General features: G+C 55.0%; 1 protein-coding gene across 4 annotated transcripts; it reads left to right on the top strand.

Moving 5' to 3' along the window:
* The first annotated feature begins 297 nt into the window (after positions 1-297).
* ASIC1 (acid sensing ion channel subunit 1) lies at positions 298-22,165 on the top strand. 4 transcript variants are annotated; one of them, XM_068970594.1, is made up of 14 exons: positions 298-659; positions 1,262-1,457; positions 11,837-11,855; positions 17,364-17,379; positions 18,405-18,457; positions 18,587-18,760; positions 19,353-19,480; positions 19,777-19,927; positions 20,267-20,323; positions 20,790-20,943; positions 21,338-21,429; positions 21,625-21,704; positions 21,792-21,896; positions 22,061-22,165. In XM_068970594.1, exons 1-14 carry the CDS (start codon positions 298-300, stop codon positions 22,163-22,165), a joined length of 1,692 nt encoding a protein of 563 aa, XP_068826695.1. The 4 variants fall into 4 exon arrangements, with proteins under 4 accessions (XP_068826695.1, XP_068826697.1, XP_068826696.1 ...); XM_068970596.1 differs by lacking the exons at positions 11,837-11,855; positions 17,364-17,379; positions 18,405-18,457 and having other exon boundaries at positions 18,610-18,760; XM_068970595.1 differs by lacking the exons at positions 298-659; positions 1,262-1,457; positions 11,837-11,855; positions 17,364-17,379; positions 18,405-18,457 and adding an exon at positions 15,419-16,075 and having other exon boundaries at positions 18,610-18,760.
* Positions 22,166-23,341: the final 1,176 nt, after the last annotated feature.

Here is a 23,341-nt window from a genome sequence, read left to right as displayed (position 1 = left end):
TCGGGTGACCACATCTGGGGTCACCCCTGGCCCAGGAGGCTTCCCTGGGAGGGCATTCTTTTGGCCTAAACTGACCCCCAAGTCCCTGCATTGGCAGGAACCCTCTTCTGGGAGGGTGTCCACGGGGCAGCCACCTTTGGGCTTGCCCACCAGAGAAGTCTTCTGCCCCCAGAGGCAGTGACCTCTGGAGGGGGGGACTCACCCAGATGGACCCAATTGAAGGGACGCCACGTGTACTCTCAACCCAGGGCAGTGACTGACTCCCCACCCCTCTCCCCCCAGATCCCCTCGGCCAGGATGGAACTGAAGGCTGAGGAGGAGGAGGTGGGTGGCCTCCAGCCGGTGAGCATCCAGGCCTTCGCCAGCAGCTCCACCCTGCACGGCCTGGCCCACATCTTCTCCTACGAGCGGCTGTCTCTGAAGCGGGCGCTCTGGGCCCTCTGCTTCCTGGGCTCCCTGGCTGTGCTGCTGTGTGTGTGCACCGAGCGTGTGCAGTACTACTTCCACTACCACCACGTCACCAAGCTCGACGAGGTGGCTGCCTCCCAGCTCACCTTCCCTGCCGTCACGCTGTGCAACCTCAACGAGTTCCGCTTTAGCCAAGTCTCCAAGAATGACCTGTACCACGCCGGGGAGCTGCTGGCCCTGCTCAACAACAGGTGGGGGGCTCCTACCCATCCCCACTCCCAGACACCCCATCAGGGTGCTTCTTCTCTAGCCCGCCATACAGCCTAGACAGCCCTGCCCTCCAGCCCCCGAAACCTGCCACTCACAGCAAAGGAACTGGGGTACTGCCAAGCACCCAGTTAAGGGCAACCAATCTCTGATCCCAGCGTGGTTCAAAACAGCTCTGCCCTTATCCAGCCTGAGCTGTGTGACATGGTCACACTCTCTGGAGGGACCTCTGCCCACCCTCTTGCTACTACGTCTCAATTTTCTCCTCTCTTGGGAGATCTGGGCATACTGTCTTTAAAGGGTAGAAACCATGGTATGAAAGCCATAGTGCCTGCCTTGAGCTCTCTGCCCACCCACCCTTACCCCTGTGCTTAGATGCCCGACCCCTGGGCAGCCAGTGCAGATCCTCTGTCTTCTCAGATCCCAGGGGCCAGATCCTCTAGACACACCCAGCTCTTCTTTTGGGCCTCTGCCCAGGGCTGGATGCTGCCCTTCCCCCAGAGCGGGGCATGGGACATTGGAGGCAGAATGGAGGCAGGAACTGAAGATCCTGCCAACCCATGCACTGCTTACCCCTGGGCTCCAGGTATGAGATACCAGACACGCAGATGGCAGATGAAAAGCAGCTGGAGATACTGCAGGACAAGGCCAACTTTCGCAGCTTCAAGCCCAAGCCCTTCAACATGCGCGAGTTTTATGACCGCGCAGGGCACGACATCCGAGACATGCTGCTTTCCTGCCACTTCCGGGGGGAGGTCTGCAGCGCTGAGGACTTCAAGGTGGTGAGTGAGTCCCCTGGCTGGCAGGGTGTGAGTCAGCCGGACCCCTGAGGAATAGGAGACTAGGAGCCAGAGGGCCTCTGGGGAGGATGTTGTATGTTCCTAGGGTTCACTTCTGGCAGAAGGGGGACTTTGTTTAGTTCAGGGGGGCATTTGCTGTTAGTGAAGGCCTCAGCCTTGTGTCTGTGATGGCAGGAAAGAGAGCCTACAGTGCATAGATGTGTGTGTATGTGTGCATGTGTGTGTGCACACACAGCCTAGCAGAGCCCCCCACCCCATCAAGCTTACCTTCTGGGCCACAGGTGTCAGAGCTTGGGGTGGCAGTGGGTAAGCTGCAGCCTTGTTACTCAAAATGAGGTCCAAGGACCACCACCTGGGAGCTTGAACAAAAGGTAGAACTTTGCCATCCCATTTCTCAGACCTACTGAGTCATAATCTGCAGTTTAACAAAATCCTCAGGTGGTTTGAGTTAAAGTCTGAGCTGCAGCATGAAACATGGCAAGTAAGGGAAGCTTTCTCTTAAAAAATTGGACAGGTAATTCCCTCTGTGCCACCCCTGCCCCTGGCCACATAGACACACACACACACACACACACACACACACACAGTGTCTGGTTGGGTTCCCCCCTGGCCACACACACACACACACACACACACACACACAGAGTGTCTGGTTGGGTTCCCCCCTTGCCAGCCCATAGTCAGGGTCTGAGGAAGAAGAGATGATTTGGGGCTCATAGCATGGCTGAACTGGAGATTCCCTTTGCTTCTTGAAGTAGAGATGCCCCACAAATACTCATACCCCCCGCCCACCACCACAGATGGGGCTGACTGGCATCTCATGTGACAGGTGATTATGAGCAAGTCATACGAGTTGCTGGAGGGTTAAAGTCAGGCAGAGTGTGGAAAGGGACCAGAGGAACTGGAGCCATGTGTGAAGAAGAGTACCAAATGTGAGGATGATGCCTGGAACTCTTCTGAATACTCTCTAGGCTCTCCTTCAATCCCCTGGATGAATAGTCATATTTATCTCTATTGAACGAGTGCATAAGCTGAGACAGAGAGGTAGAATGAGTTACCCAGCTCACAGAGCTGGTTAGTGAGAGACTCGGGATTAGAACTCATGTCTTATTCAGTCCTAACGCAGTGTGCTCTTTGCATTAATATTGCTGACCCTGGAGTTACCATGTTCACTTCCAATTCTGGTCATTGCTCTTGAAAGCCCAGTCTCCTTAGGACTCTTCTTCTCTCTATGTGCATGTGTGTGAGCTGCTCAGTCGTGTCCGACGCTTTGCGACCCCACGGACTGTAGCCCCGCCAGGCTCCTCTGTCCCTGGGATTTCCCAGGCAAGAATACTGGAGTGGGTTGGCAGTCCCTTCTCCAATTTTCTCTCCATACCTGTCCCTAGTTCTCCACTCTCAGATCCTCCCCCTTTGCTCCCTGCCCATTTTCTCCCACACTTGATTGCTTCCTCCCTAGCATTAGGGGAGCATGAACTGCATTTGTGTAGAAAGGTTAGAACCATGGTCATGCTTGTTTTTTCCTCTGAAGTTATACAAGACTTCCCAATCTCTTTAAGCCTTGCTCTGAGACCAGTTTCATGGGCCTTTGTCAGTCCTGCTGGACAAAGCTTACATGACCACAGTCCTTGCTGAGCCAAGCTCATAGGGAGCTTAGTGTGAGGCAAGAACCATTTCCTTCCCACTTTTTCTTCCTCAAAGCAGGTGAGTGCTAGATTCCCCAGAGCCCAAGACCAGAGGGCTCCCAGACTCACCAACTGTATTTCTAAGGGTAGTAGAACTATAGATGAAGGCGGAAATGAAAGCCAGAGCCCTCCTCCTCTGCAGCGTATTTCACACAAGCAAAAGGGACCATCAAGAAAGACAGAGGGATGACCCTGGGGGATGGGATGGGGAGGGAGGCGGGAGGGGGGTTCTGGATGGGGAACACATGTGTGCTGTGGCTGATTCATGTCGATGTATGGCAAAAACCACTACAATATTGTAAAATAATTAGCTTCCAATTAAATAAATTATTTTTTTTTTAAAGAGGGGATTTCTCTAGTGGTCCGGTGGTTAGGACTCTATACGCTTCCACTGTGGGGAGGGGTGCAGGTTCGATCCCTGGTTGGGAAACTAAGATACCACATGCCACGCAGCCAGAACAATTTGAAAAAAGAAAGAAAGAAAACCCATTAGATCGAATGGTTTGTAGTGTTTGGATAAGGACAGGAATTTGTTGGCTCAACCTGGGAAGGTGCTAAGGCAAAAAGTGGGGTTACCTTTAGGTCATAGAAAGTATACAATTGAGGCTTCATTTGTCCTTTATGTCCAGGAAGATTCCAAGTGGTGATGCTAACATATATTTGGTTCATGGAAATTGAGATACTGAAATGTGATTGGTCCATGTTGTCTGAAGGGACAACCCTACACAATTAGATGGAGATATGATTGGTCCACAGAGTTCCAGAGCAATGAGAATTCTTCTTCTTGCTGGGGAGAGATACCTGGCTAGAATCCCACAGCCCCAACACTGGCACTTCTTGGTTCTGGGTTGTCAGGGAAGATTAGGTTTTTGGTGTTTCTAAGCCCATGTGAAAGACCTGACCCTGAATCTAGCTGGATCCAAACTTCTCAGATCTTCCTTCTACCCTCTCAGGTTGCCCTCACTGCAGTCCCTTTCTACTCTGCCCAAAGGGATGTCCCTGCTCATGGGAGTCTGGCTGACATCTCCCTGGTGGAGAAGGGTGCTGGCATTCTCCAGCTCTCTGGCCCTAAGGGGCACAAACACTCATGCGTGATACTCCACCTTCATCCTCCTTAATTAACACTGGCCTCTCCATCCTTGCTAGTCTCTGCTAGGCCAAGAGGCGTGTATCCAGCCCCTGGACAGATGAAGCACTGACAGAAAACATCTGTCTGTCAGATCAGAGCTTAGGGAGACCATCCTGGCATCTTTTGTTCCCTTGAGAGTAGAGGTTCTTAACCAGGCATCCAGTGCCAGCTCAATGGGTTTGCAAAATAGAGCATGTGTGGACACATGTGAACTCTTCCGCAGGTTCCAAGGACAACCTTCATCCAAAAACAGGACCCCTGAATCTGGAGGATGGTGCAGGGGGCACAGGAAGGGCATCCTGTGGTCCACCAGCTCCCCCGGTGGGGTCTGCCGTCACAAGCGTTTCCCCCAGATCTGCTTCTGAATCCTGCTCAACCTCGGGGATGACCTGGTGATCGAAGAAGTGGCTTGGCCAGGTCCATCCCCCAGTGGCGGCAGCGTCAGCTCAGGAGAGGGGAACCTGGGCTAAATCTGGGAGAAGCTGGTTTGGAAACCCTTGGGGACTGAAAAGGCAGAGGGCCATGGGGAAGAGCTCCCCACAGCAGCCCAGCTGGGTTGCCCTCAATAGCTTTCTCCTGAGCTACCAAAGACCCACAGGCCCCATCTTTCCTGGCCTCCTCTTCTCCTTCTTGATGGGGGTGTTTGGTTGCCAGGGCAACAGGGTCTGAGACTCCACTCACCCACCCCACTTTGAGGCCAGCCAGGGCAAGGCAGGGCAGGGGTTCCATGGAGGGGGCCGGGGGCGCAGCTGTCTGCTGGTGTCTGGGTGGGGGCCAGGGGGGAGCGAGCACAGTCGCAGCTGGTGCCAGCCTCCAGCTGCACCTTATCTGTCCCTGGCAGTGGGAGCTCCGATGTGGCTGGAATGCTGAACAGTTCCAAGGGGAGGGGGCTGGCAGATGGTGGCCTAGTGTGCCCTATGCCACCCCCCTTCTCCAGCTGAGACCCAGAGCCTTCGCCTGGGGGAAAGAGAAGTGGGAATTCATCTCTGAACCCTGCGAGAGATGGAAGGGAGGGGCAGAGAATGGAAATCCCGGGGTGGGTGTGCAGGGGGATAGTCTTCTTTCAGGAGGGGGTGGACTTGGGGACAAGGGATAGGGGACAAGAATCCCTGGGGGACCCTGGAGTGGTTGCAGAAGCCTCTCAGAGGAGAGGTGCAGTGAGGAGGTAGACAAATAAATCCCCTCAAGGCTCTGGACCTGGACCGGGAGCTTCTGGAGCACCTAGGGGAGGTGAGAGGGGTGATCCTGGGACCCAGAAGCGAGCAGAACCAGGCATGGTCGGTCCCAGGGAGAGCCAGGACTAGCAATAAGAGCTTCCTTACCTCCAGGGCTGGCTCTGCCGGTTCACTGACACCCCTCACTCCACACGACCCCACAGCAGCTCAGACCTTGGATCCCTGGGGAGGGCCTGACCTCACTCCCGGGGTCTGTTCCCTCCAGCTGGGCAGGGAGTGGAGGGGGTGCTGGTGCGGCGCTGCTCAGACTGCTGCTCTCAGAGGAAGGAGGTTCATTGGGCTACCGTGTCCAGAAGCCTGGTGGTCTTTGTCTGTCGGGGGAAGGGGGTGCGGATGGGGGAGCATGCAGGGATTGCGGAGGGACAGGAGGAGCTGGCGGGCAGAGGTTAGGTTTGGGGACGGGGCACCCCGCCCTCAGGCATTCTTGGGTACTTCCCATCTCTCCCTCCCACTCTCAGAAGTGTCTGAGGTTAGAGGGGAGGTGACTGAATAGAGCCCATTGCAAGAATCCAGCGGACCCTGCATTGCGGCCTCTCTCATAACACACACCCACACACACCACCCCCCCCCCCACACACACACACCCCCTTGGGTGACTCAGTTTCCTCTCTCACTTCCTCCCTCTCCTCCTCCCCCATACCTTGCTGTTTCTGACTCCGCCCCTCTCCCAGACTGCTGTCAGCTAAGGGGTTACTCTAAGTTAATTGATCTCCGGCTGTTGGCTAAAGTAATAGGGAGTTGATGTAAGTAAGTGCCTCTGGGGACAGAGCCGGAAATGGAGGGGTGCGGAGGAGCCGCTTCCAAGCCTTGGGCTTTCTTCTGCCCCAGCCAGCGGAGCACTACCTCTAAGGTAGGGACGCCTTGGCAACTGGTGTGCATCCAGGAAGCAAAGGGGAGGCCTGCTGAGAGGTCTGAATGTCTCTGCTGGCAAACTCTGGAGGTGGCTCGCAGCATGCTTCAACTTTGTTGAAGGCAAACTGAATTCCCGGGGATGGTGAGGGAGACTGGATGTTAGGCACGAGGGCTGGAGTTGGGAGAGTCAAGCTTCGCTGAATTCCTTCCTGTGACCCTCTGAGGCCCTTAGAAGTGCCAAGCCCCGTGCTGGGCACCAGGGGGCAGTGGTGAGCAGGCTGACCGTGTCCCTGCCCTCAGGGAGCTTAGAGCCACGTGCTGTAACCCCAGGAGGCACAGAGGGCAGGGGCGGCGCTAAGGGAAGCCTAAGGGTTTCAGAGCAGAGAATCACGTGCCAGGCATGAGAGGTCCCTCATCATCTGGGTGGAGTCCTTCCAATCTCCCCAGCCCAGCTCAGCTATTCCGAATCTCCAGTTCTACAGAAAGTATGGTGTCTCCCCACCCCAGCCTCCTCCCGCTGACGACCAGTCTAGTTCTTGTCTGTGGTCAGGCTCCAGAGGCAGGAGCTGTCCCTCACTGTTCATCTGAAGTGGCTCCGAGAGTCTGTACCCTCCGCTGAGAACCTTGGGATCAGAATTCTGGCGAGGGGTTCTGGGAGGCAAAGCAGGGAAGGAGACAGCTCGCAGGAGAAGGGTGTCTGGTTTGGGTGGAGGGTGCAGCTGGGCACTGGCGCTCCTGGGATCTCTTTTGGGCATAGTTTCATCTGGCTCCATTTCTCAATTTCCTCTGAGCCAAGGGGGCTCTGAATGGATTTTTAAATTTGCCCCGGGGCAGCTTCTCCTTCAGCTTCTGGGACTCTCTGGCCTAGCCCCTGCTGGCTCACGGGTGGAATGGGTGTGCAGTACGTTTCCCAGATATGTGCATCAGACATCTTCTTTGTGGAAAATTTTGAAATGATCATGAAACTGCAGTGTAGTTTCAGTCACCTTGAGGGGAAATTCCCTTAGGAAACTCTAAGGACAGAGACGCTCACCCCAGGCTCTCCAACGCCACTCCTAAAGGAGAAGGAGGGCAAGTTGTGTCTTTTCTGAGCTCCTATGAATTCTTGGAAAGATAACCCTTTCCCGATCCTCTCATCTGCCCCCTCCGTGTGGCTGACAGTACTCGAAGCCTGGGAGGCTGGGCTGTATGGCTGAGTATTGAGTGTCTCTGGTGTGTCGGCTCTTTCGTGCCTGGCTGGGAACATCCCTGGGGAGAGAAAATGCTGCAGTGGCCTTGACCCTGGACAGCAGCCAGCTCAGGCTTCCTCACCACACGCCGCACATGTGCCCTAGGTGTATGAGAAGCCGTGTGCACCTCTCTATGTATGTCTGAAAGTGGCAGTGTGTGGATGTGGATTAGGGTGTGATGTGGACAGGGATGGATGTGCATGGGGGCACACGCAGCTCGCTTCATGTGGCTGCAGGAGAGAGCATGTGTGCCCGTGAACCTCAGCCCCATGCAGAGCACATATCAGCAAAATCAGTCCTCTCTTTTGGTCACGCTTTGCAGTTTACAAATTCCCTTTAAATCCTGTGATCCTTACAATTCTGGGAGGCAGGAAGATGTTAATATCTTCACTTGAAAGATGAGGAAACTGAAGTCCAGAAGTGTTACATGACCTGCCCGAGGCCACAGAGCCAGTAAATGCCAGAACATAAGCTTGGCTTCAGATCTTCTATGCCTGATTCTTTGTGGGTGACGGTAGAAGTGGGGATGTGTGTAGTACAAGAGGGTGCCCAGCTCCCCATCTGTAAAGAGACAGTGGGGGTGAGACAGGAAAGGGAAGCAAAAGAAAGTAAAAGAGAAGATCCCCAGTCTCAGGATGACCGCACCATCTTGTGACTCCTGCTTCTTCGCTGCACCATTTGGCCAAGTCCCAACCTTACAGGGGGCTTCCCAGGGCCCTAGTGGTAAAGAATCTGCCTGCTGATGCAGGATACATGGGTTTGAACCCTGGGTCAGGAAGATCCCCTGGAAGAGGGCATGGCGACCCACTCCAGTATTCTTGCCTGGAGAGTCCCATGGACAGAGGAGCCTGACAGGCTACAGTCCATGGAGTTGCAAGGACTCGGACACGACTGAAGCAACTTAGCACAGCATATGCAGCACAGCCTTAGATGGACCCACTACTGGCTTCCTCAGCCACGCTCTACCAGAGGAAGTCACATGACAGGCAGGCTCAGAATCACATTGTGTTCATGACCAACATCCTTATAAGGGCCTGCAGCGCTGCCCTGGCAACCCCACTGTGTTTTCCTGGTCAACCTGCTCTCCCCATGATTACTGTAAATTTCTCCGTGCTTCTCAAAGCGCCACCCTCCCTAGCCCTGCTCTCACCCTCGGCAGATGACCTCGCCTCCTGCTTCGCAGGGAAGATAGAAGCCTCAGACAAGATCTCTCTGCTTCTTTGGGTTCCTGCCCCCGAAGGGGAACATCCATCTTATCTAAGCTGAAATTTCAACCTATTCTTACCGTCTGATCTCCTTTGACTTTTGAGGGAATTTTACCTTAAAGATCCTGCCTCTCCCTCCTTTATAGTCAGTCTCTCTCCAGTGGAACCTCCCCATTGATAGTGAAACATGCTTGAGGTTCTTCCATCTTAAATGTACAGCTATAATGACAGCTAATGTTTATTAAGCACTTACTATGTACCAGGCTTTAGGTTAAAATAAAAACAAAACAAAAAATCTCTCAACTCCACTACTCCCCACCCCCACCCAGCTCCCACACTCTCTCTCTGCTTTCTTTCACAGACAATATCCTTACAATTGATGGACAGATTCCACTGTCTCCATTTTCTCGTCGCGATCTCACTCTCTGACCCACTCAGGCTGCCTTCTTCCCCTGTCCTCAGCACTCCGCCAAAATGGTTCTCGCTGAGGCCACTAGTGACCTCCAAGTGTCCAAAATCCACAACCGTTTTTTTTTAATCCCTGATGGCTCAAAAATCATTCAAAATGGTTTACCACCACCTTTATCTTTTAAAGCAAGTTTGCTTTATTTATTTATTATTATTTTTGGCTGTCTTGGGTCTTCATTGCGGCATATAGACTCTTCAGAGGTCTGCTGGCTTCCTCTAGTTGCAGCGAATGGGGGTTTCTCTCTAGTTGGTGCATGCAGGCTTAGTATTTCCCCCAAAGTGAAAGTGAAAGTCGCTCAGTGGGGTCCGACTCTTTGTGACACCATGGACTGTACAGGCCAGAATACTGGAGTGGGTAGCCTTTCCCTTCTCCAGGGGATCTTCCCCACCCAGGGATTGAACCAGGGTCTCCTGTACTGCAGGTGGATTCTTTACCAACTGAGCTATCAGGGAAGCCCAGTATTTCCCTGACCAGGGATCAAACCGTCATCCCCTGCATTGGAAGGCAGATTCTTAACGCTGAGCCATCAGGGGAGTCCCCCACAACCTCTTCTTGCATGACTCTATTGCCTGATAACTGTATTCTCTTGATTCCCCGGCTTTGTCTCAGTACTCCTGCGTCTTTGCCACTTATTCTCTTCCACTTGGCCATTAAATGTTGGCACTACCTAAGTCTCAATCTCAAGCTTTCCTCTCCTTCTAAATCGTGATTTAATGGTACAGCTTGATGAATTTTTCATTCGTATATTTTTATACTGGTGTATTTATGTAATATTTTATATATTATATCAGTGTGTACTTACATTGATATAAAATTGTAAAACATGTCTAGAGTCCCAGAAAGTTCTTTCAGACCCTTTCCTAGTCAATCTTACCCCATAAGAGTTAACCACTGTCCTGGCTCCTGTACCCTCTGTGTGTGTGTGAGCTCAGTGGAGGTAAGGTTCACCAGCTCTTTTTTTTTTAATTAGAGGATAATTACTTTACAATACTGTGATGGTTTCCCCAGTTCTTAAACTTCCTAGACTATGTAACATTAATGCAATATATACATGTTTGTGTTGGTCTTCTTTTGCTCATGACTACATCTGGAAGATTCAGTCTCTGAGTTAATATATAGTTCGTTCTTTTTCAATGCTGTGTAGTACCTCATTATGTAAATAGCATAAAATTTATCCATTCTACTCTTGCTAGACATGTGGGTTGTTCCTAGTTTTTGGCTATTATACATAAATTTACTGTAAACATGCTGTTCTTGTCTTTAGGTTGCCAAATGCACTCATTTCTCTTGGGTATATGACTAGGAGGGCTTCCCTGAAGGCTCAGTCAGTAAAGAATCTGCCTGCAGAACAGCAGACGCAGGTTCGATCCCTGGGTTGAGAAGTTCCCCTGGAAAGGGACATGGCAACCCACTCCAGTCTTCTTGCCTGGAGAATCCCGTGGACTGAGAAGCCTGGTGGGCGACACAGTCCATAGGGTCGCAAAGAGCTGGACACGACTGAAGTGACTGAGCGTGCACGCACAATGACTAGGAGCTGCGGTTAAATCATAAGTTAAGGTTCTGTTTAGCTTGAATGGATACTACCAAATCAGGCCATCTTTCTGTCTTTTCTAAAAAACTTTATATTCTATTCCTGAGCGGTCTCATCTTTACTCGTGACTTCAATTACCATGTACACACTGACAACTGCCAAATGTATGTCTCAGCCCAGCTCTCTCCTCTTAGCATCAGCTCCAGTGGCCAATTTTTCACTTAACATCTCCACTTGGATCTCCCCAAGGCTCCAAGAACCCAGCATTATGCAAAGCCAAATTCATCATCTTAGCTCCCAAACTTGTCCTGTACTTGTGTTGCTGATCGAGTGAGCCATTTACCCACTTAAGCAAACGAGAAGCCATCGTGGGCACTCCATCTCCCTCTCCTCCCTAACCAGGTCTTCCAGTGTGCCTCCTGAACATCTCCACTCCATCTCCGTGTTTGAGGCCACCCCATGGCTCCATGTCTCACCTAGGCTGCTCCAGTGGTTTCCTAACAGAACTTGCAGAACCCGTCAGTCTCTTCCAGAGTGGTCTCTTTAAAACACTGCTCTGATTGCTTGAAATCCTTCCGTGGGGAAATGGACCAGAATCCTGACCCTGAGGGGTCTGGTCCTGCCTGCTCTCTGGCCACATCCTCCTCCTCTGAACTGTCTCCTCTTGGGACTTTGCAGTGACTCTGTGTTCTGGAATTTCACCCCCACCCCCACCAACACATACATAAGCAGACCTTTACCTAATTACTCCTCCTTATTCTATACGTATTTACCTGGCTGTGTTGGGTCTTAGCTGCAGCATTTGGGACCTTTCATGTGGCTCATGGACCCTCTAGTTGTGGCTTGCAGACTCAGTAGTTGAGGCACTTAGGCATAGTTGCTCTGTGGCATGTGAGATCTTAGTTTCCCAACCAGGGATTGAACCCCTGTCTCCTGCATTACAAGGTGGATTCTGAACCACTGGACCACCAGGGAAGTCGTCCTCCTTATTCTTTAGATTTCAGTCCAAACATCACTTTCTCAGAGAAACCTTCCTCAGTTTCGAGTCTGGGTCAGATTCTCCTGTCATTCACTTCCACGAAATCATATTATTTTTTTCATAGCACCTATCATACTTTGCAATTAAGTATTTATTTTTGCATTAAAAAAAAACACACTGTCTCCCCCACCTGATAATAAGCTCCGTAACGGCCCAGTCCTTTATCTTTTTCCCATGGTGCTCAGCACAAGAACACTCAGGAAAGACTTGATGAGGAAATGCAAAAATGGAGACGGAAGGGACTTAGTGAGGAATGACCTACTTATAGTGTCAAGCCCACTGCTTGCTCTCCAGGAGACTTGAATGGGTCATGTGCCTCAGTTTCCCCATTTATCAACTAGGGAGAAATTACTCAAACTTGCTTATTTTGCTGGGTTTTATATATGAATCCCCTGAAGCATCAACTGAAAAGCAGGAAATAGAGGTGAGGGGTGGGTGGCGTTAGAAAGAGATGTGGAGAAAGTCAGAGGGAACTGGGTGGCCAGGCTCGGCTTGAGAGAGGTCCTGGGAAGGCAGTAATGGGAGGAATTGCATCTTTGGACGGAGAGTGCAGAATTGAGTGTTGTTCCCAGAGTGTGTGCTGCTTGGGCACTTCTCCTGCCCCCCCTGTGTGTGCTGGCGGGGGAGTCTGTGTGTTCGGCTTAACCCTTTCCACATCTCCCTATTACTGTGGCAAATGTGGATTATCTACCTTCCGGAACAAGATGAGGAGAGAATGTTAGAGGATGGAGGAGGGAGGAAGAGCAGTTGAGGGGTGTGTGCGTGTGTGTGTGTGTGTGTGTGTGTGTGTGTGTGTGTGTGTGTGTGTGTGTGTACGTGTGCGTGTGTGTTCCTTGCCCACTAGAGGGCTGAGTGTAGGTGTGGGTGTGGGTCTTTGTGTTCGAGTCGGGGAAGAAGTGTCCAGCCACAGCAGATCTGCTGCCCTCAGAAGCTGCTCCGTGTGTGCTTGCCCTGCTCTCTGACGAGGCCCAGCACAGGGAACTTCCCTGCCTTGGTTTCTTCCCTCTGGAAGTTCAATCTACTTCCTCTTCCAGGGAGGCTGCAGGAGGGGAACGATGCCCTCTAGTGGGCTTGGGGTGCAAGGGCAGCTGCAGCTTCCTCAGCCCAAGCCTCAATTTAGGCTGGCCCACCCCCAACCTGAGTCTGGAACTCACCTCTGAAAAAAACGGCATCCTGGGCATGCACAAAGCACTCCAAGAGCTGAGGTCTGCTAAGCAGGAAGAAAATGCACAGGGGACAGGAACCAGAAAAAGAACCCATAAATTCATACAGGAGAAGCCTGAGGACAACAGCTAAATCCAGGAGGTCTCGCTTCATCTCTACAGTGACTTAGCGCTGGTTGGCCTGGGTGTTCCTGGTCTTTTCCTTCCTGTTTCTCCACGTGGTCCCTGCGTCCTGCTCTTTCATTCTCACGGCCCCTCTCCTTAAGGAGCTACTGATGACTGTGCATGCCCGAAGGGACTTGAGCATCCCTGGATCCTTCAGTCTGTTCTGAGTAGATACTCACTATGCCCTGGCATCAGGGTAGGCTTCTTGGAGGAGATAGCATGTGAGTAGGGTCTCGAAAAATGAGTAGAAAGTTTCCAGAGAGTCCAGGGAAGGCATGATACTGTGGATGAGCCTAGTGTGTCTGTGGAATGAAGGAGGGCATGGTGGCTGGGTGCTGGTTGCTGAACTGGGTAGGGTGGGGAGGTGAGGCTGGAGGATAAACTGCCAAGGCCTTGTAGGTTTCGGGGTGTGGGGTAGGGGTTCAGGGATGGGGAATTGAATTTTACCAAGAGGCCCTGGGGAGTGAGAGAAGGTCTTGAAGCAGAAGAATGGTCAGAATTACACAGCATGGACTAAAAGTGGGGAGAAACTGCAGGGAGGCGGGGAGTGAGGGAGACCAGCTGGGAGGCGTTTGTTTACGGGAAAGAGGAGGTGGCCAGTCTGAGGGCAGTGGCTTAAGGATGGAGAGGGACCAGATCTCGAAGGCTGCTCTTCTTCCGGGGCCTCTGTGTCCCTGGCAGCAAAGCTGGGGCCACAGGTCCCACATTGGTCAGTTCTGCTGGAGCCTGGCACCTTGCCTCCCATCCTTGACATACTCTAGGGTCTCTACACACAGATGGAGGAGGAGAGATGTGTGGGAGCAGGGAGGGGCAAGGAGGAAAAGGAGGGGAAAGAGCCTGGGGCTGTGGGTTGGTTAAGGACTAGAAGGGCCCAAGTAGACTTGCCTGACCCCCACTGTCCCTCCTCTGGCCCTGCGGAGGAAGGGTTAATTTGTTTCCCCTCCCTCCCCTTCTCCTCCCCTCAGGTCACCTTTTAGGCCCTGGAGACTTGGCTGGTGGCTCAAGTTCCTCAACCAGTGGCCCTGAGTAATCAGAGCACAGAGGGGCCAGGGGCCTGGGGGTGGGGACTGATGGGGGCAAGAAGAGCATCAGAGGCGCAGGGGCTGGGGGTACTTGCGAGGCTGAGGATTTGGGGGTACCCCAGGTTGATTCCCAGCACTCTCTACCTGACTCAGGACCCTGGGGAGGCCTGCAACTGCTCCCCTGGACTGTTGGGGGTGGGCAAGCTCGGAGGGGGAGTGGTGATCTGCCCGGAAGGTTTTCAGCTGCCAGAGACAGGGTCCCTCCCCTCACTGCCGGGAAATGGCTATAAATGAGTCTGTGGTCAGTGAGAGACCTCTGCTAATGGAACCTGGGCTGCCCCCCAAGCCACAGAAGGGCGTGCAGCTCAATGTGTGTGTGGGGGTTGCTGACTGAAGCAGAGGAGGGGTCAGGGGAGGGAGGGGAGGATCTATGGTGTCAAGGATGGCTAGGAGGAACTGGAGGCTGAGGGAGCAGTTAGGGGTTCAGGGAGTAACCGAGTAAACTGTGGTCAGCTCAGTGATGAGAAGCGAGTTGAGAGTCAGGGGAAAAATTAGAGGGGACCTGGGGTGTAAGAGTGTATGGGGAGAAGTGGGGGATAAATTAGTTAATTGGGGAGATTATAAATCAGGGGGAGTTAGAGAATAATTAGGCTTAATTAGAGGTACTGAGTGAGTATGGGGGCTCAGATAACTCAGAGGAAAGGCCAGATCAGGTGAGAATGAGGGTGAGAAGGCTGAGGGATGACTGGAGGGTGAGAGGGAGCCTGAGGGGGTGTGTGTATCTTGGGGGAGGGGCAGAGACTGTTGCTGGCTGAGTGAGAGCAGAGGACTCTACTAGATCTCATCTCACCTGGAGAGGTGGTTACCAGGAGCCCCAGGGCTTCTCCAGGGTTTCCACTCTGTCCTTGACCCTGTCAGTCCTGCTGGAGCTGGCGACAGGCAGGGGGCTCCAGCCCCCCTCCCCGCCATCAGCCTCCCTTTCTCACTGCCATCAATTATTCATGGGCTCAGACACCCGCCCTCCCTGGCAGGGCAGGCTGGCCCTCCTCTCCACGCCCCGCCCCACCTCAGCCACGCTGCCGCGGAGGCCCTGGCGAGAGAGGGGACGGCCAGCCGGGCGGCAGAGACCTGATCAGAGGACCGGAGGACCCTGCCTAGGGCCGCAGCCCTGTCCCCGCTCTCCCGCCAACCTCCCGGGGCCAGGAAGCCCCCGGAGAAGATGCCCATCTATATCTTCTGCTCCGTGTCGCTCTCCCCTGGGGAGGAGGCCCCCGGGCCCTTGGGAGATGTATGGGGTCCCCGTCGGCGGCAGCAGCGGGACAGCCCCGACTCAGAAGAGGAGGAAGAAGGGAAGCGAAAGGAGTCAGAGAGGAAGGAGGCCAGAGAGGGGGACTCACCGATGGACCTGGTGGCCTTCGCCAACAGCTGCACCCTCCATGGCACCAACCACATCTTCGTGGAGGGGGGTCCTGGGCCGCGGCAGGCCCTGTGGGCAGCGGCCTTTGTCCTGGCACTGGGAGCCTTCCTGTGCCAGGTAGGAGATCGAGTTGCTTATTACCTCAGCTACCCACATGTGACGCTGCTAGATGAAGTGGCCACCACGGAGCTGGCCTTCCCGGCGGTCACCCTCTGCAACACCAACGCAGTGAGGCTGTCCCAACTCAGCTACCCCGACCTGCTGTACCTGGCCCCCATGCTGGGGCTGGACGAAAGCGACGACCCGGGGGTGCCACTCGCGCCCCCGGGGCCCGAGGCCTTCTCGGGGGAGCCCTTTAACCTGCATCGCTTCTACAATCGCTCCTGTCACCGGCTGGAGGACATGCTGCTCTACTGCTCCTACTGCGGGGGGCCCTGTGGCCCTCACAACTTCTCGGTGGTGAGTGGGGCCCAGTGTCTGCCGTGTTCACGCGGACGGTGAGCGTGGCGACCGTGCTGGTGACCGTCCTGCCCCTCCTCCCCAGGCCACCCACCTCCTGTGACATGCCTCAGAGACCCCTCACCTGGGAGCCCCAGGGTCTGCAGCTGGGCTCCATTTCCAGGGCTGTGCCAGGACTGCCCTCCCTGTTAGAATCCTGGACACACAGTTGGTAACTAGTTGCTGCCCCAAAGCCTCCAGCATCTCCCCAAATATCCTCCAGCATGTCCAGCCCTTTCCAAAACCTCCCTGTGATCCAGCAGGGTCCGGACTGGACTGACTCTGTCACTGAGGTCAGCCTTCAATCTGGTGGCCAGTGCCTATGTGTGGCCTTAACAATTTTGACTGTCACCCCTGGACTGGAGCTGGCACCAGTGCCACCTGGTCTCTGGAGGTGCAGGAGAAGGGTGTGGAAGGGAGGCAGAGGGGTAGGGGTGCCCCCTGCACCCCAGCAGCAGCATCCTCACGTGGTCTTCCTGTGCTCCTCCTACCACATGTGTGCATGTGTGTGTGCGCACATGCGTGTGTGTGTGTGTGTGCGCACGTGTGTCTGAGGGAGAATAACAGGTCTCCTCCAAATCCTCCCGCTTCTGCTTCCAGTTCAAAGTGGCCAGGGACCTGATTCCCAGGGGAAGCCTAGGAACGTCTAGGGCCTTCCCTGGTGAGGGACCAAGTGACACCCCATCCTCTTCCCCAGCTCAGCTTCCAGTTTCATCTGGCCTGACAGGTGCCCTCCTGTCCCCTACAAGTGCCAGATGCCAGGCCTCTCCTCCCCATACACCCATCTCTCAGCCCCCCACCTCTTCCCTAGTGCAGGGGCCGGTGGGTGTTATCATGTCGGTGCATCGTGGACTGACTACAGACAAACTGGGACCTGGAGGTTTCGGGCTCTGGGCCTCAGACAGGCAGGGAGTTAGAGGAACACGAGACAAGGAAGGGGTCAACCTGGTTTCTGGGATCTAAGGGTAGACGAGGCACTTCTGAAGCAGAACCACCAGGTGGCAGCAGAGTCCACTGGTCTCAGCACAGCCCTCAGAGCCAGCGCTAGGGCTGTAGCTCCCAGCCCATCTCAGCCACCAGGAGTTCCTCACTCCCAGCGTGAGGGGTAGGCAGGGGTGCGTGTTCAGCCTGAACTCTGTGGCTCAATCCACAAAGCCTGGTAGTGGGGCTGAGGGATTAGGAGTTCTCTTCCTCATCTCTGGACCTCACCCACAAAATGGGGGAATGCTTTTGTTATTTTTTTCCAGAGGGGAGAGGAGAAGGCTGTTCGAGGAAGGGGGCAAAGACTCTCTCGCCTAGCAACCCACACGCCCTCCCAACCCCAGTCCAGCCTGGGGTCTCTTTCTCTGGGCTGTGTCTGCACTCACCTTGTGACTTGCTTTGCGGACTCTGTCACCATCTCATAGGAGTAAAAGCACACTCGCCTCACGTAGGGGAACTTGGAGGCATTCTGGGAGGCTGTGGGGAAAGGACCATGAAGAACTGGTTCACTTTTCTCTCTGTGGCTGTGTAATCAGAGCTGCATAAGGACTGCTCTGAGACGTGGAGTGGTGGGGGCGGGGCGGTCCTGCCCCTGGGGCTGAGATCTCTTCTGCAGCCCTCACCATTCTGCACCAGCATTAGCGAATATGACATGTTCTGGGTAATTCTGGTGATAATAGAACAATGATGGCCATGAGGGGCTAGTGGCAGAGGAAAGGAGCACACTTAGCGTGGTCTCTGGCAGAGCAGGGTTTCAAATGCCTGGGCGGGGGTGGGGGGGGGCGGAAATCTAGGAGAAGAGAAGATGTGTCTCAGGAGGCCCTGTGCCTGAGGAGAGGGTCCCAGGAGGGACCAGAGGTGTGGCAGATGATGGAGCTATGTATGCAGGGGCCCTGCAGGAAAAGGGTCACCCCTTGGGTGGTTTAGTTGGAAAGACTAACAAAGGGACTGTTTACAGAGCTGCAGGAGAGTAAAGAAAAACAGCGAGGGGGTCTGAGGCACCAGAAAGAGTGGGGAATTGTCAGAGTCAAGCTAACGGAACAGGAAGAGGCAACAGTGCTAGGCAGGAAGCCCCCCTGGCAGGATGTAGTCAGGAAGGGTCTAAGCCACCTTCAGCACCCTCGCAGATAAATGGCCCAGTCTTTCCCTCCTGTCCTGGTAGACTAGTCCATGGGGTGGCGAAGAGTCAGACACGGCGGAGCAAACGTCATGCAGCAGCTCCCTCCTCCCATCCTCTGATCCCTCACTGATACCGCTCCTCGGGGGAACCCAACCTGGAGCCAGTCTGTTGGCGAAGGCGCACAGGCAGGGCCCTGCGGGGATCGGCCTTCCAGGGCACACAGCCAGCCAAAGGACGACGGAGTGGGTGGGAAGGAGGACAGACGGGGAATGGGCTGCTCAGGAGGGATCATTCCTCAAGGGCTGAGACTCCACCAGCTGGAGGGTCCGGAGGCAGTCCCCGGTGGGCAGAGGGTACGGCAGGACTCTCAGGCTCTCCACTCTGCCCCGGCCAGGTCTTCACGCGGTATGGAAAGTGCTACACGTTCAACTCTGGCCGAGATGGGCGCCCACGGCTGAAGACCATGAAGGGTGGGACGGGCAACGGGCTGGAGATCATGCTGGACATTCAGCAGGACGAGTACCTGCCCGTGTGGGGGGAAACCGGTATGTCGCCTATCTTGGGGGGAGCCCCCTCCCTGTGGCTCCAGGCCTCAGCCTCTGGCAGGGCCTCTGAGGCAGGGCGTGGGCTCTCTTCCCTTCCTCCCAGCATCTCCAGCTCCCACTCTACCTGACGGCCACACTCACATTTCCCTGGCTCCCCTTTCCTGGCTCAGTTACTCTCCAAGGTAACCAGCCATCGCTTTCCACCCGTGGCCGCCACTCACTCTATAAATAACTCTGTCTCTTCTTGGGCTGCCTGCCGTCTGTCTGGTCTCAGGGGCCTTGGGACAGAGATATGGGGGAGAAGGAGGGAGAGCAATGGAGCCTCTGAGACAGTGAGAAATAATCTGAAACAATGAGATATGTAACGGAACCCAAGTAAGAGCAGAATTGTGCAGAAAATGCAGGGTCACCAAGGCAGCATGGGGCTGGTGAATCCAGAAGGAGACCTGGGGAAGGGCCAGGGCTCCTTGGACTAACTATCCTCCCCTAGTCTCATCGTGGTCGTCTCAAGAGAGGGAGGAGGCCCCCAGCTCTGAGGAAGGTTAGGGAGGAAGAAGAAGCCCTCCCAACACACACCCCTCTCATCCCATAGATGAGACGTCCTTCGAAGCGGGCATCAAAGTGCAGATCCACAGTCAGGATGAACCTCCCTTCATCGACCAGCTGGGCTTCGGCGTAGCCCCAGGGTTCCAGACCTTTGTGGCCTGCCAAGAGCAGCGGGTGAGAGGGCCACAGGAAGCTAGTCCCAAGGGTGGGGCCTGGGGGCTCAAGATGGAGGTGGAGTGGTGGGCAATCAATAATGAGAAGGACAGGTGAGTTAGAGCCTGGGTAGCCATCTGACTAGTCAGGAGCATGACTGGTCCAATGAATGGGATGCTTCGTAAACTCTGAGACCCTCAGAGGCTGCAGAGGGAGAGGGGGCAGGACTCCTGAGTTCTGCATCGTGTCAGAGGAGTCCATCAAGGTGACTCGGGGAGAAGTCCCCACACCCCCCAGCTCCCCGGCTCTCCCAGCAGCTCATCTACCTGCCCCCGCCCTGGGGCACCTGCAAAGCTGTTACCATGGACTTGGATTTCTTCGACTCCTACAGCATTACCGCCTGCCGTATCGACTGTGAGACACGCTACCTGGTGGAGAACTGTAACTGCCGCATGGTGCACATGCCAGGTGAGGCCCTGGGCCCCTCAGCCCGCCGCGGCCCCCACCCGCTCCCCATGCAGGCCAGCCTCCCGCCAACAGGCGAGCGAGACCAGCTGGCTGCTCCTCACTCCAGTTCCAGCACAGTCTATCCCGTATGGTTCTCAACTCCTGGCTGGACCCATAGGGATTGGTGAGAAGGGTCCAGGATAGATGGACTGTAGCGTGGGTCACCTCCAGTACAGACTAGGCACCGACTGTTCCTGCCCTCCCACCCTCTCCCAGCTTCCAGCCTTTAGGCCTCTGCTGCCACCAGTCATAAGACCCCTTTCATCTCCATCCTGTACTGCTGTTTTTTTTCCTCTCCAGGGGACGCCCCATACTGCACTCCAGAGCAGTACAAGGAGTGTGCAGATCCTGCTCTGGGTGAGTGCCCCTGGCCCAAGGAAGTCAGGGGAGGGAAGGAGGTGCTGCCAGCTGTCTGCATAGGGGTCTCAGAGCAAGCTCTCAGGAGCTTCTAATAACTCCTGGATCAGGCTTCGCGTGCACCCTTCTGAGTCTGACTCTGCCAAGGCTGGGCATAGCATCTCTAGGGGCCCTGTGAAAAATGAACAGGGGCCACCTGGGAGGGGTGGCCCTCACCTGCTCTCATCAGCACCTCAGCTGATTGACCCCAGAGTGCCCTGAGAGAAGGAGATATGGGGATTAAGAAATATCCACGGGGAGGCTGGGTGAGGGATCGGCACTGCTGGGCACAGGGCTGTAATGAAGGACAAGTCAGAAAAAGAGAAGGGGGCTCAGGCTTCCTTTGGGCAGAGCCAGGGTGTGGGTGTTGGGAAGATGCTGGCAGAAGGCCACCACTCAACTGGCACCTCTCACCTGGCTGGCGCAGACTTCCTGGTGGAGAAGGACCAGGAGTACTGTGTGTGTGAAATGCCCTGCAACCTGACCCGCTATGGCAAGGAGCTGTCCATGGTCAAGATCCCCAGCAAAGCATCAGCCAAATACTTGGCCAAGAAGTTCAACAAGTCTGAGCAGTACATAGGGTAAGGGCTCTGGCTGTGAAGGGTAAGGGACGGGCCCTGTTGGGGTCAGCAGACAGGAGGGAACTGACAACACAGGGAAGGCCACCAAAGAGTCTCAGATGGGCGTGGAGGGAAGATCAAGTCAGAACACGCTCAGGAGGCACCCCTTTCTCATTCCTCCTCTCTTCTTCCTCGTGGCTGTAACTGGGATCGCCTCACAATTGCCGGTGTGTGGAGCGACTTTTCAGTTACCCCATCATGTTTAATCCTCTAAAAGGCAGGCAGGTAGCCACATCAGCAAGTTTTATAGATACGGAGGCTGAGATTCGGTGAGGATAGCTTGCTGAGGTCACCCAGCTATTAGGGGACAGAAATGCAACTTGAACCCAGGTCTCCTCTCTCATCCGCTCTGCAGGGAGAACATCCTGGTGCTGGACATTTTCTTTGAAGTCCTCAACTATGAGACCATTGAGCAGAAGAAGGCCTATGAGATTGCAGGGCTCCTGGGTGAGCTGCTGGTAGCAACCTGTCCCCTTCCCATGACACGGGCATGGCGTGACACCCTACCACCCGAAGCGGGCTGCTCACCTCTGTCCCACAAGGCCTCCTCCCCTGCCGGCCCCAGGGGCCTTCTGTCCCAGTGAGCTCCGCCGCTCCCACTGTGTCCTGACTCCCCTGACCTCCCTGTGGGCCCCCCTGCAGGTGACATTGGAGGCCAAATGGGGCTGTTCATCGGGGCCAGCATCCTCACGGTGCTGGAACTCTTTGACTACGCCTATGAGGTGAGTGGGGGTGGGGTGCTGGGGCGGGGCCACAGGAGGGGCGGGGCTCCAGACTGCCCACCCACCCGCCACCCCACTTCGTCCCAGGTCATAAAACACAAGCTGTGCAGAAGAGGGAAGTGCCAGAAGGAGGCCAAACGGAGCAGCGCGGACAAGGGCGTGGCCCTCAGCCTGGATGACGTCAAAAGACACGTGAGGGAGCGAGAGAGGCGCGCCCTCCAGCCCCATCCCTTCCCCGACCACCCCAGGACCACCCCCCTTGCCACCTCTTCTCCTTTGCCTCCCCCACGCCCCGGGGGCACCTGCGGCCCTTCCGATAACCAATAACCGGTCCCTGTCCTGTGCCCTTCCCCCAGAACCCGTGCGAGAGCCTCCGGGGCCATCCTGCCGGGATGACGTACGCGGCCAACATCCTACCTCACCATCCGGCCCGAGGCACTTTTGAGGACTTTACCTGCTGAGCCCCGAAGGCCACTGTACCAAAGGCCTAGATGGGGAGGGCTAGGAGAGCAAGGGGGCCCCCAGCTGCCCCCCACATCTGCCCTGGGGACTCACTCCCCTCTCCCAAGGCAGCCCCCCACTCCTGGGCGGTCCTTTCCTCTTGAGTGTGGTGAGGAAGGAGTCTCGAACCACAGAGTCCTCTCCCCGCCTCAATCCCTTTCTTTTCCTTTTTTAACAAAACTAATCTAAAACAGAAACTAAAAAGAGAGAATGGGGCAAGTGACCTCAGGCTGCCCCTCTCTGCTCCATGCTGCCTCCCACAGCTCCCAGCCTGAATTCTGTCTGTCCGGCTGTCTGTCATCTGAGTGTCCACCTGCATTTTGCTGCCACCAGTCACCAAAGCCCCCTTCCAATGAGGGGTGGAGGGGATCCTTGGGGTCTGGAGTTTGGCCCCAAACCAGAGAATGTACCTTGAAGGGGAGGGCTAGTAGGGGGGGCTTCCCCAGCCTTAAGAGACCCTCTGAGCCCAGTGACCCCCCCCAACCCCAAGTCTCCAGGCAGGAACCCTAGTCGTGTCTGTTCTCCCCCCACCACCTGGTAACCTGTGAAGTCTCTAGGGAGGTGGGGGTGGGGGATCCCCTGAAGAAGTGGAGCTGGGACACGATGTGGCCCTGGTGCTGTAGGCCACATCCTGATACCTGCAAGTTCTGGGGACCCCAGAGCTGCTGGAGAGAAATCGCAAGAGGCAGCCTTCCTTTGCCATCCCATAAGAGATCCAGCTGGTTGGCTTCCAGCTCAGGGAGCCGGGCACTGGTGCCTAACCTCACTGGTCCCTCTCCCCCAGGCCCCTGCAGAGGGCCACATCCATAAATTTTCTTATGGAATTCTCCCAAGTCCTCTTCTGAAACATTTGCTTCTCTCAACAACTTCATCTGCATTTTCTATTTCTATACGATACAGACTCTATATTGCTATATCTCTGTATATACTTTCCCCCGACTCTGTCTCTATTTCATCCCCTTGTGTCTCTAAGAACAACCCTCTCCATCCCTCCTACAAGTTCCCCTTCTGTGTTTCCACCCCTTCCCTGGTCTCTGAATGCCTTCGCCTGTATAAAGAGTTGGACTCTCCCCTGGTGTCTGTACTGTGTACACACATCCCTCTAAGAAGCACAAGGAGACGACACGCGCATTGTA

The sequence above is a fragment of the Capricornis sumatraensis genome, chromosome 4, assembly GCF_032405125.1.
Source record: "Capricornis sumatraensis isolate serow.1 chromosome 4, serow.2, whole genome shotgun sequence".
In the NCBI taxonomy this organism is placed as follows: Eukaryota; Metazoa; Chordata; class Mammalia; order Artiodactyla; family Bovidae; genus Capricornis; species Capricornis sumatraensis.
The sequence above is the reverse complement of the archived record's forward strand: the minus strand, read 5'-3'. Positions and strand labels throughout refer to the sequence as shown.

Coding starts and splice junctions, on each gene's coding strand:
- ASIC1 (XM_068970594.1), top strand. CDS start 298: ATGGAACTGAAGGCTGAGGAGGAGGAGGTGGGTGGCCTCCAGCCGGTG. Junction 660..1,261: donor CTGGCCCTGCTCAACAACAG/GTGGGGGGCTCC, acceptor CCTGGGCTCCAG/GTATGAGATACCAGACACGC. Junction 21,705..21,791: donor TCTTTGACTACGCCTATGAG/GTGAGTGGGGGT, acceptor ACTTCGTCCCAG/GTCATAAAACACAAGCTGTG.